This window comes from Oryctolagus cuniculus, chromosome 8 (genome assembly GCF_964237555.1).
Source record: "Oryctolagus cuniculus chromosome 8, mOryCun1.1, whole genome shotgun sequence".
Lineage (NCBI taxonomy): Eukaryota > Metazoa > Chordata > Mammalia > Lagomorpha > Leporidae > Oryctolagus > Oryctolagus cuniculus.
This window is the reverse complement of record NC_091439.1, coordinates 83,458,181-83,473,049: the sequence shown is the minus strand read 5'-3', so window position 1 is coordinate 83,473,049 and position 14,869 is coordinate 83,458,181. Positions and strand designations below refer to the sequence as shown.

The 14,869-nt window shown below is 40.1% G+C and overlaps 1 protein-coding gene across 6 annotated transcripts in view; it reads right to left on the bottom strand.

Annotated features, from left to right (window-relative positions):
• The window catches only part of HNRNPD (heterogeneous nuclear ribonucleoprotein D), a 17,709-nt gene extending 3,205 nt beyond the window's left edge, over positions 1 to 14,504 (bottom strand). For 4 of the 6 annotated variants that reach the window (XR_011378383.1, XR_011378384.1, XM_070047965.1 and 1 more), the window contains exons 1-5: positions 13,956 to 14,504; positions 12,101 to 12,157; positions 2,512 to 2,680; positions 1,779 to 1,940; positions 281 to 412 (exon numbers count right to left, since the gene is read on the bottom strand). Coding sequence is in view for 4 of the 6 variants with exons in the window: in XM_070047965.1 (XP_069904066.1) it covers positions 281 to 412; positions 1,779 to 1,940; positions 2,512 to 2,680; positions 12,101 to 12,157; positions 13,956 to 14,194 (759 nt within the window). In the remaining 2 variants the exon portion in view is untranslated. The remainder of the gene's footprint in view (positions 1 to 280; positions 413 to 1,778; positions 1,941 to 2,511; positions 2,681 to 12,100; positions 12,158 to 13,955) is intronic. The other 2 variants (XM_070047966.1, XM_070047968.1) reach the window with 1 other exon arrangement.
• Positions 14,505 to 14,869: the final 365 nt, after the last annotated feature.

Sequence of the window (14,869 nt, the reverse complement as noted above, 5' to 3'; positions counted from 1 at the left end):
TATCACTTCTGATGATCTGTAATGACATACATTACTTCTTTTAGTTGCCAGGTCCTAAAAAACATTTCTGGATAAAAGTCAAGACAAAAATTCACTTGAAAGTAACAAATCATTCCATCCTCCTTCTGCCCAATAAAAACAAAGGTGATCAATGACACTGATAAAGAGCCAATGAGATGTCTTGAAAACATAAGCAGGGAAACTGAAGCCCTTACACAAAGCTAAACCATTCAACTACACTAGCTAGTTTTCTCTACAAGTTAATAGATGTTTAACTTACTTTACTAAGACCAACATTATGGTATTTCTTTTCCATTATCTTCTTCACTGGTTCTTCTTCTTTAAAGGTAATAAAACAGAATCCACGCCTCTTATTGGTCTTGTTGTCCATGGGGAGCTCTATGGATTCCACCTGACATAAAAAAAAAAAAGTTTTAGTGTGCATCTATTGAGATTTAAAGCACAGGTTTAGAGGGGAAAAACTGTGTAAGAAAACATTTGGTCATTAAGCTCTATTGTTTTCTCTCCACCTGCTTATTTTAATTATTAGAAGACACTTTTGAGTCAGTGTATCTATTCTACCAGAAGAGCCTTCAGAACTACTTGTAAAAAAACAAAACAAAACAAGCTTGACCAGGTACTGACTGACATCTCTGCTACTTCCTTAAGGATCACAAACCCAAATGCCCATAAATAAAGTGTTCATTTTAAGAAAAACACAGAATGTTTGCATTTGGGAGAAAGTAGGGAAGGAAAATGTTGAGGACTACTGCAAGCTAGACAGCATATGCCCAAATTAAAGGAAACTGTCACTCATATTAGACTAGCTGGTGCCATTTCAGGGAAGGCAGCAGCTATTCCAACACTGCCTGCTCTTGCTTAAGCAAAGCTAGAGAGCCAAGGCCACTACATCCTAAGCTTAGCTCTGAACAATACATAAAAGGAACCTGGAAGCTGCCACCTGCAGCACCAGCACCTCACACGGGCACCAGTTCAAGTCCCAATTGAGCCACTTCTCGTCCAGCTCCCTGCCAATGCATCTGGGAAAGCAGCAAAGGATGGCCCAAGTGCATGGGCCCCGGCACCCACATGGGAGACCTGGAAGTAGCTCCTGGCTTCAGCCTGGACCAGCCCTGGCCGTTGCAGCCATTTGGGAAGTGAATCAGAGGATGGAAGCTCACTCTGTGTCTTTAAAAAAATAAATCTTAAAAATAAAAAAAAGGAACATTATCTATTTCACTAAGTCTATGATTAGTCTGATTAAATTTGCACTTTCTCTTATACATTTCTCTCACTAAATAAAAAGCTTAAAAGCTTACAAAAATTAAAATAAAAAATTTTGTACTTAGGCATTTACTTCATTGAAAAAGCACTATACCTTATTCTTAATTCATTCCTTTCCTGTTAACAAAACTGTTTTCTTCTATAGCTTAACTCAACCTACATTTCTTCCTGCATTCCTTCCCTTGTTATTTTTATTCCTACTCATCTGGTAAACTCCTTCAGATAAAAATGCTTATCTATTTCTTTTCTGTGTACCCTATGCCAGGCAATATTTTGCATCCACTAAGTGTTCAGTTAAAAAAAAAAAAAAGAAACCACAATCATCTGACATTCAAAGATCTGCTGATAAACTATTTTCAACATCCAAAACCAATCACATGATCTGACCTAACTTTGAATACGTTTGCAAAACCCAGTGACTTCTGAAGCTACTTAACCTGACAATCACATTCATACTATGTGGACATAACTGGGTCAAAACATTTATAACATACCTCACCAAAACCACCAAAGTACTCTCTTATTTTCTCTTCAGGTGTATCTGGAGAAAGTCCACCAACAAAAATTTTTTTAACAGGTTCTTTTGTTTTCATGGCTTTGGCCCTTTTAGGATCAATCACCTTCCCATTCAATTTATGTTCTTTCTGATCCATGACCTAAAGAAATCAAAGTTTTTCATTTTTAAATATGTATAACTTAAGTAAGAATATTAACTTATTTTTAAATATAGCTAAAGCCAGGCATATGCTGACTAAATTACAATCCATCAGGGGAGAATGTGACATAAGCTAATGTGATCTTTTATCATTATTTAAATCTAAACGTCTGTAAATATTAGGAGAGGCAAATTTAGCCAATAGTTAGCCATCTCCTTCAACTGCCAGGAACATATACAAACATAGTTGCTACTTCCCCTTAGCCCAGGACCAAAAGTCAGTCAAAAGGTGCCTCCCTAACAGAATTGCAAAACATGTATTTCTGCGATTTCATCGCAGCACAACCTTTAATCAGTTGTCTTTAAGTTTAATTTACTAAAGGCTGACATACAGGTAACATTCGGTAAAAAAATGAATGAATCCCCTCTCCCTTCTCACAATGTATTGGGAAGAACTGTACCTCTTCCTTCCTATCCATGTAAAATGGGAACCACAAATAACAAGCAAATTCCTTGCAACTCTGCATGTTTTAGTATTTTGTATTGACTGATGAGAATACATAGCACACTACCTTATCTACACTCTCCGACTCTTTAAATAGCACAAAGCCAAAACCCCTTGATCGCCCTGTGATAGGATCTAACTTCAGAGTGCAGTCTACAACTTCACCAAATTTGGAAAAGTAGTCCTTCAGATCCTTCTTTGTAGTGTCCCAGCTAAGGCCTCCTATAAACATTTTCCTGTGAAGACAAAAAGCAGTATTAATATAGTCAGAAAAGTTGAACTTTACCTTAAGGTAAATTTACCTAAATCAATAACACACCTTTTCCATTTCACACCAATTTACTGGGCAGCATATTAAGATATTCTTCTTACATAGCCACACATCAAGAACATCCTATTCCAGATACAGTTTGGCTTCTCACTGCTGCTCCCTAATAATTACAGAATAGTGAGCAAGCAGCAAATTAAATCTTTCAACTCATTAAAGATAACTGTGTACCCAAATTTAAGGCTGTACATTAAGTGTTGTTAAATTACATATTAGATATCGTTAGCAGAAAAAAAAAAATCATAGCTTCAAATTTCTCTTCCAAATCGTCATTAAACTTGTCAAAAGGCTATGCAGTGTCCACTGATCACAGCAACCAGCATCCTGTCTATGCTGAAGCTCCTTAACTTTGTAAGAGTTATCATTAACAAAGCTCTCAGCACATAAAATGGAAAATTCTTTAGTCTCACAAATTGTGAACCAACTTTTTTGATGTGCTAAGAGTCCTTAATAAAGGCATATCAGTAATTTAGTGAAAATAACCCAATGAAAGCAAAAATCCACTAATTAGATTTACTTACAGTAGAACCTCAGTTAACCAGCAATAAAATTGTTAAACCACCAGGACAAAACCAAAGATACAGTCAAAAAATGTTAAGGTAAGTCCTACTAACATTATTGTGGCAAAATGTGTGAAAGCTCAAATCTGGCAACTCTGTGATCCTTTTTACATCTGCTCCCTTTGTCTAAAAACAAAAACCAAAAAAGACTGACCTATACAACCTATCCTTTAAAGAAACAAGACTGGAAATTTTTGTTTTAAGGATAAACTGTCAGAATTTGTTATTTGAGGACTAAAAATTTCACCATGGAAAAAACCATGCTTGCTCAAGTTTTCTTTGTACCTGGGGATGGGTCAAGGATAGGACTGGGAAATGGTACTGACTTCCAGCTCTAGTAAGACATTCAATTGGGCTTTCATTACAAAACATCTCCATCTTGTGGGCTTTTAAGATACTGCCACTAAAGCTCATTCTCTCCCCACAGATGCCTGATTAACTGAGGTGTTACTGATCTGTTCTCTTAAACCAAACTTGTTTTACTTCTGACAAAGCTACCTTTTAGTACAAAGTCTTACTTAAGGCATATGCTGAACTTCCCGTTTCAGGACAGGTTTTCAATTGCATTTATATTCTGAAGAGGGCCATTTATATGTTTAGTTTTCAAGATTCCTCAAAAATCCCCATGCTTAAATTAACACTTTTACCTCTTTTGGTATTTTAAAATAAAATGAACATGAAAAAACATCCATAATGTTGTGTAGGTATTTTAAATGTTTATTTTACTGTTCCATGGAAAAATTTTTTTCAATACAAGTTTTTATACAAGTTCTTTCATTAAAATTTTACTTCTAATGTACAATCCTTATTCCTGTAAATGCTATGACAACCTTTTTTGTCAAAAAATACCTTTCAGTCACAGTGAAAAGACCTGATTTTTAACCTAAAGATCCAGGGTACTTCCTTCATAAAGTTCATTACCAACATTGATCCTTTCAAGACATGGATACTATCTTTCTAAATTTGAGATAGAACTATAACAAGTAACGAGCTCTTGTTCAGAGCCATGGCAAGTTTTAGAAGACACAAATGTCCATCAGTAATTAAACTTTAAAATTGTTTCAGCCTAAAAGCATCAGAATTGTAACACAAGCCTCATTTTAAAAAGTTTAAGGTGAACAAAAGTCTGTCTGGTCTACTATTCAGGTATCAAGACAGAACTTATTTTGATTTTATTTAACCAAACCCATATTTGTATTGGGAAAGTATCCTTAATTGCCACAACTGTGTTTCACAATTAGAAGTCAATTTTTTTATACATACTAACTCATCAATTGGCTCAAGTAAAGTGTTCTCTGTGCAAACTCCCACTTTTAATAGTTTATAGAAGATATTAAAATAAATGTGCCTACCCTTTGAGTTAAAAAGGTTCCTCACTAAAGATATTATCTCCTCCTAAATAATCCAATCCCATTTATCCAGAATATTAACTATTCTGGTAGACTATCAGTGGTACATATTCCATGAAATGATTACCTTTCTCAAACAAAATTAAAGAATACATGGTAAAACTTCAGCTATGCAACACACTTGGAGAATGAGGAGCCAAGAATTCCACCTTCCTTGGGGCTAGCATCACGACATCCCAAATGGACATGGTTCCAGTCCTGGCTGCTCCGCTTTCAATTCAGCGCCCTGCTAATCCAACTGGGAAAGCAGTGGAAGATGGCTCCAGTACTCAGGACCCAGCCAGCCATGTGGGAGACTGAAATGGAATTCCAGGCTCCTGGCTTCCGCTTGGCACAGCCCAGGCTACTGAGGCCATTTGGGAAGTGAAGGAGCTGATAGAAGATCTGTCTCTCCCTCTGTAACTCTTTCAAATAAGCAAACACGTAAAAAAGAGTTCCACTTTCCTTAAAGTGCTGCCTAATCCTTCCCAGTTATTTAACCTTCAATTTCTTGGAATGATTTTTTTTTCTACAGCACATATTCTTCTGCCTTCATAATCAAATACAGTAATTCTAACATTCTATGGGTCAGTCGTCATTAATTAATATGTCCTATTCTAGAATGCTTGCCTCTACAATTAGAGCAATTACACCCAAGTGCATCTTAGTTCCTTACTGCTTTTAACAAGTTCTAGTTTTTCATTCTGCGAGAGTAATCACCCATGTGTTTTAAAAATGTCTTTTTTTCCATTCTGCATGGAAAGTAGCCAGTTCCCAAACTTTCCAAATTTTGCATAAAGTAAAAGGCAATTACTTCTGAGTAGTCACATAAGTGGCCCTTCTTTAATACAAATGTATTAATTTTGGGGCAGCCCAAAAGCATTATTGTTTTCTTCTGCTCCAATTAAAAATGACTGTTGGACAACAGATATCCAGACAAGTGAATACATTACAATGATCACAAACTATACCAAGTCCATTTCATTTTTACTAAATGGAATACATTAAATCCATTCCTTCTTTATTCCATAGGCACAGCAATCAGTAACTGTACAGCATAGCGCGAAAAGGTTTACTATGAAAAAAATGAACACTTATTTCAGCACCTCTAGAATGTTGGCGTAAGCTCTCCCTCAGATATGCATAAGGTAACACCAATTTAGATTACCTGCATTTTATAAAACCGTATCTTGCTTAAAGCACAAGGCCTGTCCAGAATGTTGGCGTGAGGTCTCCCTGAGATATGCATAAGTTAACACCAATTTAGATTATTTGCATTTTATAAAACCGTATCTTGCTTAAAGCACAAGGCCTGTCCAGATTATCCACTATCACTCCTGGAGAGGTGCACTTTAAAAAGCCGCAATGACAGAACTTCAGAAAAACCCAAAGCAGCCAAGACATAAACTAAGACTTGTTCAAGTAGCAACAAAAATGGTCCCAAATGCTACAATGTAAGCTTGAAATGTGATCCTGGGGCAAGCATCTGGCACAGGTTAAGACTCTGCTTAGGAAGACTTCACCCTTTATCATAGAGCGCCCAGGTTCGAGTCCTGGCTCTGCTTCAAATCGCCTCTTCCTGTTAATGTGCACCCTGAAAGGCAGCAAATGATGGTTCAAGTCAGGGTCACTGACACCCATATGGGAAACCTGGGCTCCTGACTTTGGCCTGGCTCAATTCTGGTTGTTAGGTGCATTTGGGGGTGTTAACCAGCAAGATCTTTCTCCCTTCTCCATCGGCCTTTCAAATAAAAGAAATTCTAAAACACTGATTTATATTACAAATTGATCCTAAATTTTAAGAGAACCAATAATCCCAATTCATCTATATTAGCAAAATTTATTTCCTCAATCCTAGCAATGAACTAAATATTCAGTACCCCAAAAGCAACACAGTATTCAATTTAAAATACCTACTCAACACCAGAAGTCTCTATGCTTTCAGATACTGATACTACACGGAAGGAAAAGCAAATGCATCAAGTTATACAGCTCAGGACAGATGACTATTCAAATTGCTATGTGGTGTCATTCAGGAATTTAGGCTGCTTTGTGGAACATTTTATCAATTTTTAGCACAAGGTCAGAGGCAGTAAAGTCAAACCGCCTAGGTTTAAACTCTAACTCTGTTACTGAAAGTATGACCCTATGTAAAAACATAAAGCTCCAACATTGTTTCCCCATTTGTAAAGAGCCTACCTCATATAACTGAAGTGAGAATTAAATGCATTACTACAATTAAAGGGCAAAGAACAGAGTCTGACACATGCTAAGTACTTAATTTATCATTTCAAAGGGGCAAAGAGTAAAGATAATAAAGCAACTCTTTCATTTATTTCATGGCTTAAATTTTTAATTTCATAGGCTTTATAAACCTTCCAACATTAAAGGGAAAGAGGGAAAAAGTTTTTGTTTACCCTGTTAATTTAGCTTATCTTCTTATCTACTAAAGTTACTAGGTTTAACATTCCTAAGTCAACAGGAAGTATTTTATTTAAAGATACTTTACATTGCAATACTTTATTCAAGGCAAAATGACAAACAATACACTTCCTCCAAATTTTGGAATAGGAACCAAAAAAAAGTATTATTATTAAACACTCCCTAACAACTTATGATCATATATTATTTGTGGCTTAGTAACAACTTCTAATAACAAGTTCTGACAGTTTAAAGACTACAACAGAATGCCAACCTGTATACCCTGCAAGTATACACTGGCCAAACACTGCTGCAGCAAACACACCATTAACCCTCATTTAAATAATCTAATATCTTCTTATTGCAATTATTCTTTTAAAACCACAAAATGACAAACTACAATGAAATCTCACCAGCACACAAGACAGGAGCATTTTTCTTTATACAGTTTGATTTTGAAGCCACCATCTACCTATGGGAAAGAATTCTGCCTTCCAACTGTCACTACATGGTTTGGGAGTGGTTTTAGAATTTACATAAAAGCCACTCTTGTCTAGTTTATAATGCACACAACCAGTTTTTAATTACTTAAAACTAGCAAGAAAATTAAGGTTAGCCAATGAAGTTCTTCATATAGAAACTTCAGTCAATAAATTTTAAATTCCAGTATTATTTTTCAATACCAAACTCCAACTAGTATTTCTCCTGGCTTTCTATATACTCTAAGATGACATTTTCAAGCTAACTGTGAAAAAGAATCCCATTTTTATTCAAGACAAACAATGGATGAAACCTCTTCAAAGCAAGATTAATTCCTCTATATTAAACCTCATTACTCCATACTTTAGAATGAAGGTAAATTATTACTAAAAAAGAAATCTAGAGCCAGCATTGTGGTGCAGCAGGCTAAGCCACCACCTGTGACAGCGGCATCCCACATCAGAGTGCCGGTTCAAGACTCAGCTGCTCCATTTCCAATCCAGCTCCCTGCTAATGCACCTGGGAAAGCAGAGAATGATGATCCAGGTAGTTGAGTCCCTGCCAGGCACAGAGAAGACCCGGATAGAGTTCCAGGCTCCTGGCTTCGGCGTGGTCCAGCTCCGGCCTCTGCGGCCATCTGAGGAGTGAACCAGCAGGTAGAAGATCTCTTTCTTTCCCTGTCACTCTGCTTTTCAAATAAATAAATCTTAAAAAAAAAAAAATAAAGAAAACAATAAACAAGACCATTTTTAAAATAAACTAAATACTTAACCCAATATTTTCCTTTTTTCTTCATTACAAACTAGCAGAGATTTCAATTTTAACATTCTTAGTAAACTCAATCCACTTTCTAAGGTAAACTCCCATTTACCTAGAAGATAAGGAATGGTGTTTCCTTACCAAAGTTAAAGTTCTGGTTAACTGAGATCACTACACAATCATAATTCCATGAAGTTTTCTATTAGAAGTCAATTCGGATAATTTTTATCTTTCTTGATGAATTTGTACACTCTTTCAGTGCTTTAAAATGTTACTCCCCAATGGTAAAAGGGAAAATCTCCAGGAGATTCATTCCACGACATTGTCTGTTGGTTGCTTTTTGAGTAAGACAAAAGACTAAAGAGGAAGGGGCTTTTTTACAAATTTGAAGTCTAGATAAGCAGGAGTTTACAGCACATTACTCAATAGTTAAAATGATTACCAACCACACACTGCCAGTAAAGAGGAGTCTTCCCTCCCACTTATAAACATTCTGAAACACCTAGCACCAAGGCAGGACATAATACTCCAGAAACTAAAACATGCTTACCTTTACTCCACAGGAGTAAATCACTGGCAGTATCAACTATTAGAGCACTGGATAAATACAAACTATAAAAGCAGGCTATGTAGTCAATCTTCCTGTGGTGAGCATTGTTTCCAATACATAAGTCAGCAAACCAAGTTAACAAACATGTTGTATTACCTGAGACCACACGGTTGAAAATGAAGTAACACAAACAGATCCCACGCTTTCAGCATCCAGTTCAGTGCCCTATCTACCAAAATACTGAAGTAAAACTAAAGCCAAATCAAACCTGGGACTAACAGAAGTTATGTTCCACTCCATTTGTGAATCTGCACACACTTGAAGTGCAGTTTTTAAGTGGAATAAGAAAAAAAGTTATTCCTTTTTAAATGTTTTCAAGCATGGCATGTATTATCACTTGAAGGCTAAAACTAAGCATCCTTCATGTGGGCCATAAATCACACAACAGCAGACTCAACGGTTTTCTGCTAAGGCAGCCTTACAGATCAGAGTCCCCAAGGCATCATTTAAAAAGTATGCACTAAGTTTACAGAAGGGGGTCACATGGCCTGAGGAAAAAAAAACACAGTTTAAAATAAGTATGCTTAGCTCAAAAAGCAGCACTGAAAAACTTAATGACATTCTCCAATTTCGAGGCTTAAAAGGTCAGGTGATTTTTACTATCTTTCATATTAGATGAGAATTTGAAATGTAAACAATATTACTCCTTTAGATGTGCACCTTAAGATTTGGGGCATAATTTTCCAGTTTTAACCCAAGAAATTTGTCAAAGTTTCCAAAGAATGCAAAAATTGAGACCCATATCTACATGGGACTCAACTTCACATTTAACTCAATTTCACTGAATCAGAGGCCAGTAAATTTGAAGAGACTGTTCTAAAAGTACTGTCCTACAAAGAAAATAATGTCAGACTGCCCTAGAAGTACTAGGGTTATCGATTATGATCTCAAATATTCAGAACAAAATTACGTGAGCTTTCTTTCAAAAGTAGACAGGTGACAACCTATAGTGGGATTCCAAGACTAGATCTAATACACTTTTAACAGGAAATAACTGCTATGCTCTGGCTGAACTGCATGAAATTACTTGGCTTCCTACCCAACCCAATGCAGGAAAATCAACATAACGCATCTACTACCTTGTTAAACTGTCTGAATGCTAACAACACTCTAATTTTCCAATGATCTTTAAGTTTTGAAAACTCTCCCCCCATGTAGCTGCTAAATGGTCATGTATATTTTGCCAGACACTATGTAAGTTTAAAGTACCTACCCCAAAAGAACTGCAGCACTGCAGAGAACAGAATGAGTCCACACCATAAAGTAAAATGGGAAACTCCAATGCAACTGCTCTTAAGTAAAAACTAGGAATGTTAATGCTGGAAAGATTAAAGCAAGGTGAACTAAGGAAGACATTTTACTATGGAATAAACAATTATTCTCAAGCCCCATAGTAAACTGTAGAAACATCCACTAGAAGTATAACAAAGGATGCGGTCCTAAAAATAGCTCTTCATTCTTATGTGTAAAAGGTAAAGGGAAAAAAAACTATGTCCACAACAAACTGACTTTTAAAACCTTTTACAGAATAACCACTTTATTTTCAAATTGGATTTCTAGAAAGACATGAATGCAGAACTGTGCGCAACAAATCAAATTCAGACAATCTTATATCTACGAACCAGTCTTACCCTCACTATTGATGTTACAAAACTTGCCCAATATCCCTCAAAGTTGGAGACGGAGAAGGGAACAAATATGGTGATAAGTACCGAGACACACACACACCAAAAAAGGGTTTAAAGGACTTGAGAACATTTTTTCATAAAGAACTTATACATTATTTAACTATAAATTTAACTTAAACTGAAACTCAGTAGGATCTTATCTTCAGTCGTGACAAAATCACTCATAAGTATTTGTCAATGTTTTCAAAGAAGTCACTCACAAAGTTATAGGAATACATAGCTTTCTTTAGTGGGGCAAGTAAAATTCTTGTCAAAACACTGTCCTTCAACCCTGGAAGTTTATGGTCATTCATTTCAAATTACCAAAATCAGGTAAAATTGATAATGGAAAAGAATGGCTTAAATCTTTATAATTTGCCAATATTACCTAGCAGTAAAACTGATCAGTGTCCAGTAGTCACCAAGCAGGGAGAACAAGCTTCACATATTTTTATTCTGTACGTTAAACTCCAACCCCACTTTTTCATATTTTTTTCGTTCTTTTTGATTTTCCCTTTGCTTACTGTTTCCATCTGCTTTTTTCCCAATCTAATACTGGACAGATTTCAGTGACTTTTATAGTAATATGCAAATCTTATGTAAAATTTAAATTATATACCAAATGGCCTCTTAAAAATAGTCTGTGCAGACAGAAACTATCTACAAACTAGAGGCCTCCTCATCTCTAGTGGTGGTAGATACAAACTCATAAAAAACCCAAATATGATCCTGAGGGATTTAGGAGAGGGGAAAGGCGGAATAAAAAGAACAATACTCAACCTACCAGCCTCCAAAGAGAAGTCATGCAATTGTGAATACATGTCAACCAACCGTAATTAACATTCCAGCCAAATCACACTGAAAATAAAAAATCTGGTAAGAGCTGTAGTGGAAAGCCACACTAGCCCACCTCTGAATAGTACATACTCAATTCTTATTAAAGGTATCTTTACAAATACGGTGCAAATGAGACATACATTTTTACATAACAGTACTAGTTAAATGGTTTTACTTTTGACATCTCCAGAATACTTCAGTATAACATGCAAAATATTTTAAACACACAGTATTTTATAGCAAGGAGTCTTCATATGTAGCATTAAACTTAATTACAACGAAGTTTTTCAACAACAAAAATCAGATGTGAAATTCAGTAATATTTTTCTTGTCCAGATATGCAGATACCATTACTAATTATATTTAGCTTAAAGTGGCCAAGCTGCAATTACATGCACTGCTGGAGACCAAACACCACGTTAATGGCTTCAACTTTGCCCAAAGATTATGCACAATGCTAAAAAGTTTTTATATCCCAGGTACAAGATATCCTACGGTAACGTCTAAAACTTCCTGGGGATCAATGGGCAACTAACCAGTAAACAGCTCTGTATGTTATGATTACTGAAACCGTTATAATACAGAAATAAAATTTAAAAGTTTTACCATTCTTCCCGCTGTGCCGCCGCTGCTTCAGTGTGTCGTGGGGAGGAGTTTGAATGGCTAGGGAATTAACAACCGGTACAGCAACCAATCAAAATTCTAGTTTTAGTTTTTGACATTGTAAGGGTTAAAAACTTTTCATTCATTTACACTTCAGTTCAACAGTAGATAACTACAAAGGCAGCTGCTCTGTGATCTGAAAACTCAGGGCTAATAGAAAACCTGTCCCAAATATTAAGTTATGCAATCATTTTGGTGCCTCTGTCCAAACAATTCAGAAAGCAAAAACCAAAATGTTAATGACTTAAATTTCCAAATATTTGACATATCCCTTTCTCAAACTAAACTACACAGAATTCAAGATTAGCTCTCCTTAATAGAAAAAACCTCATATCCCCTTCCACCTCCACTCCCCCAAAGCCAGCACAATCAAAACAGCCTGACAAGTCTGCCTGGGCTGGGGGTTATTGAATTCTATACTCCAAAGTGCTTCTTGCCCTTCCCACCCACTCTCCCTCCAAGTCCTGGGCTATTTCCCAACGAAGGAATTCGTGTTTTCCAACACTGGATTAAAGCGGTATTTCACGTTTACCTTCCACCAACACTTTAAAGTGAAAAATACACACACATACATACATAATACACACACACACACTCCCTATTACAAAAGCATTTACCCAAGATCAGTCATCAGTATGGGAATAAGAAAACCCAACCAGATATCCCCCGCTTAGTTCCCCTAACTCCTGTATTATGTTCCCGATCCCAAGTGCCGCATTCCAGCCTAGTAAATGCAGCTTTAGGTAGTATATACAACTGTCACGCCAATCAGAGAAAGCAAGTTTGTACTCAAAGACAGGGAGAAGAAATCCCATAGCATAATACTAGATCTGTTTATTTTATCAAGGAGGGTGAGTCGGCCTCCTTTTATACTGGGTGAGAAAAATCGAGAGGCCAAAATGCTCCTGGGCACCCGAAATTAAAGGAGGGTTGTAAAAAAAATGGAAACTGCACAAAATCTGTACGAACAGTTGGCGAGCCCAGAGCCCAAGAGTCGAGGGCGCGAAAAGAGTGCGCGTTTGGAATAACGGCGGGGGACAGGGCAGGAAGCAGCAGCCCCGGTCCAGCGCAGGCCCTGCCGCTGCCCGGGAACTTGCCGCGCCGCGGAGCAAGCCCGAGTCCGACAGCACCGGCACGTCCCACCAGCCCCGGGCGGCTCAGGGCCGATGGAGAACCCACTGTGCGACAGCGTTCGGTGGAGAAAGCGAGCAAACCCCAAGGCGAAACTTTACTCCACAGACTAGGCAAAAGTCGGCCCGGAAGCCGACGCGGGAGCAGCGCAGGTGGGCAGTCCGCACGCCCCCCAAAGCGTGTGCTTACAAACAATCGCAGCGACTCGGGCTGCCGGGAGCAGCACCGAGCGGACCGTAGTAACCCGGGAAGGACGACTTTTTGTGCCGCGGCGTGTTTATGCCCGGACTTCATTAAACGTTCGGGAAAGCGAGGGACAGCAGGAAAGGGGGTGGGGGGGGGATACCCCCGACAGGCGGGAAAAAAATTCCTGGCGGCTCTGCCGGTGGGAGGAGACCCACGACGAGGGAGGAAAGGAGGGCGGGCCGGCGAGCGGCATGGTGACGGCTAAAGGTGGAAACGTGTGTGATGGGGGAGGGGGCGGCGGCAGGGGAAGGAGGAAACGAGGGCCCCGGGGAGCCCAACGGGGAGAAGGGGAGACCAGTGCACGGAGGCTGCAGAGGGACCCGGACGGCGGGCGAGAGCGGGAACGAGGCCTAGAGGCGGGGAGCCGGGAGGGGGAGGGGGCCTACTCGGGCCTCACTATCCCGGGCCGCCCCTTACTCACCCTTCATCCTCCTCGTTCTTACTGGCGTCGATCTTCGCCCCCTCTGACTCCGCGCTGCCTCCTTCCGTGCCTCCGGCCGCTGTTCCGCCCCCGGTCCCAGATCCGCTTCCCGCCGCCGCCGCTGCCCCCTGCGCCGCCGCCACCATGGCTCCCTCCTGCTCGCCCGCCGAGCCGCCTACCGCCGCCGTTGCCGCCTCCGCCGCCGCCGCCCCGTCCCCGCCGAACTGCTCCTCCGACATCGTGCTACTGCCGCCGCCGCCGCCGCCGCCGAGACTACACCCGCCGCCGCCGCGAACCGAAAACTAGCAGCAAAAGTAATCCCCTCCGCTGCCGCGCGCCCGCTCTACCTCGCGAAGCACACAAGACGGAGGCGGCGCGCGCGTGCCTGCAAAGGCTCCGGTGCCTCTCCCTGGCCTGCCCCCCTCGCCTCCCACTCTCGCGCGGCGCGCACTCCCGCTCTTTCCGGCTGCACTAAAAAAGAATTAAGAAGCAGCGGCGGCCACTCTTGCCTCCTCCTCGCTTTAATGGCGCCGCCGCGGACCACCTAAAATGGCCGACGGAAGAACGGCGCGTCCCGGTCACGTGACGCCAGAGCGCGCCCTTTGCGCCTCCCCCGCCCCCTCTACCGCTAGTTTTCTTCCCCCTTCCTCCTCGGGCCCGCCCTCCCGCTCCCTTTTTAATGCCTTCCTCGCACGCGCCGTGCCGCGCCGCGCAGCGTGTGGCCTTTAAAAGGAACCGGAAGTGGCGTGGGCTGAGACCGCCGCGCGCGGGACCACCGAGAACAAGGAGCGCGCTTTCGAAGGGGCGGCTAGAGGGGCTGCTTCCTCGGCCCTCAGCCCAGCCGAGGGTTTCTGGATGCTCCGTAGCGGGATGGAGCGGCCGCGGCGGATCGGGGTGTGTTTGACACTTCAGAC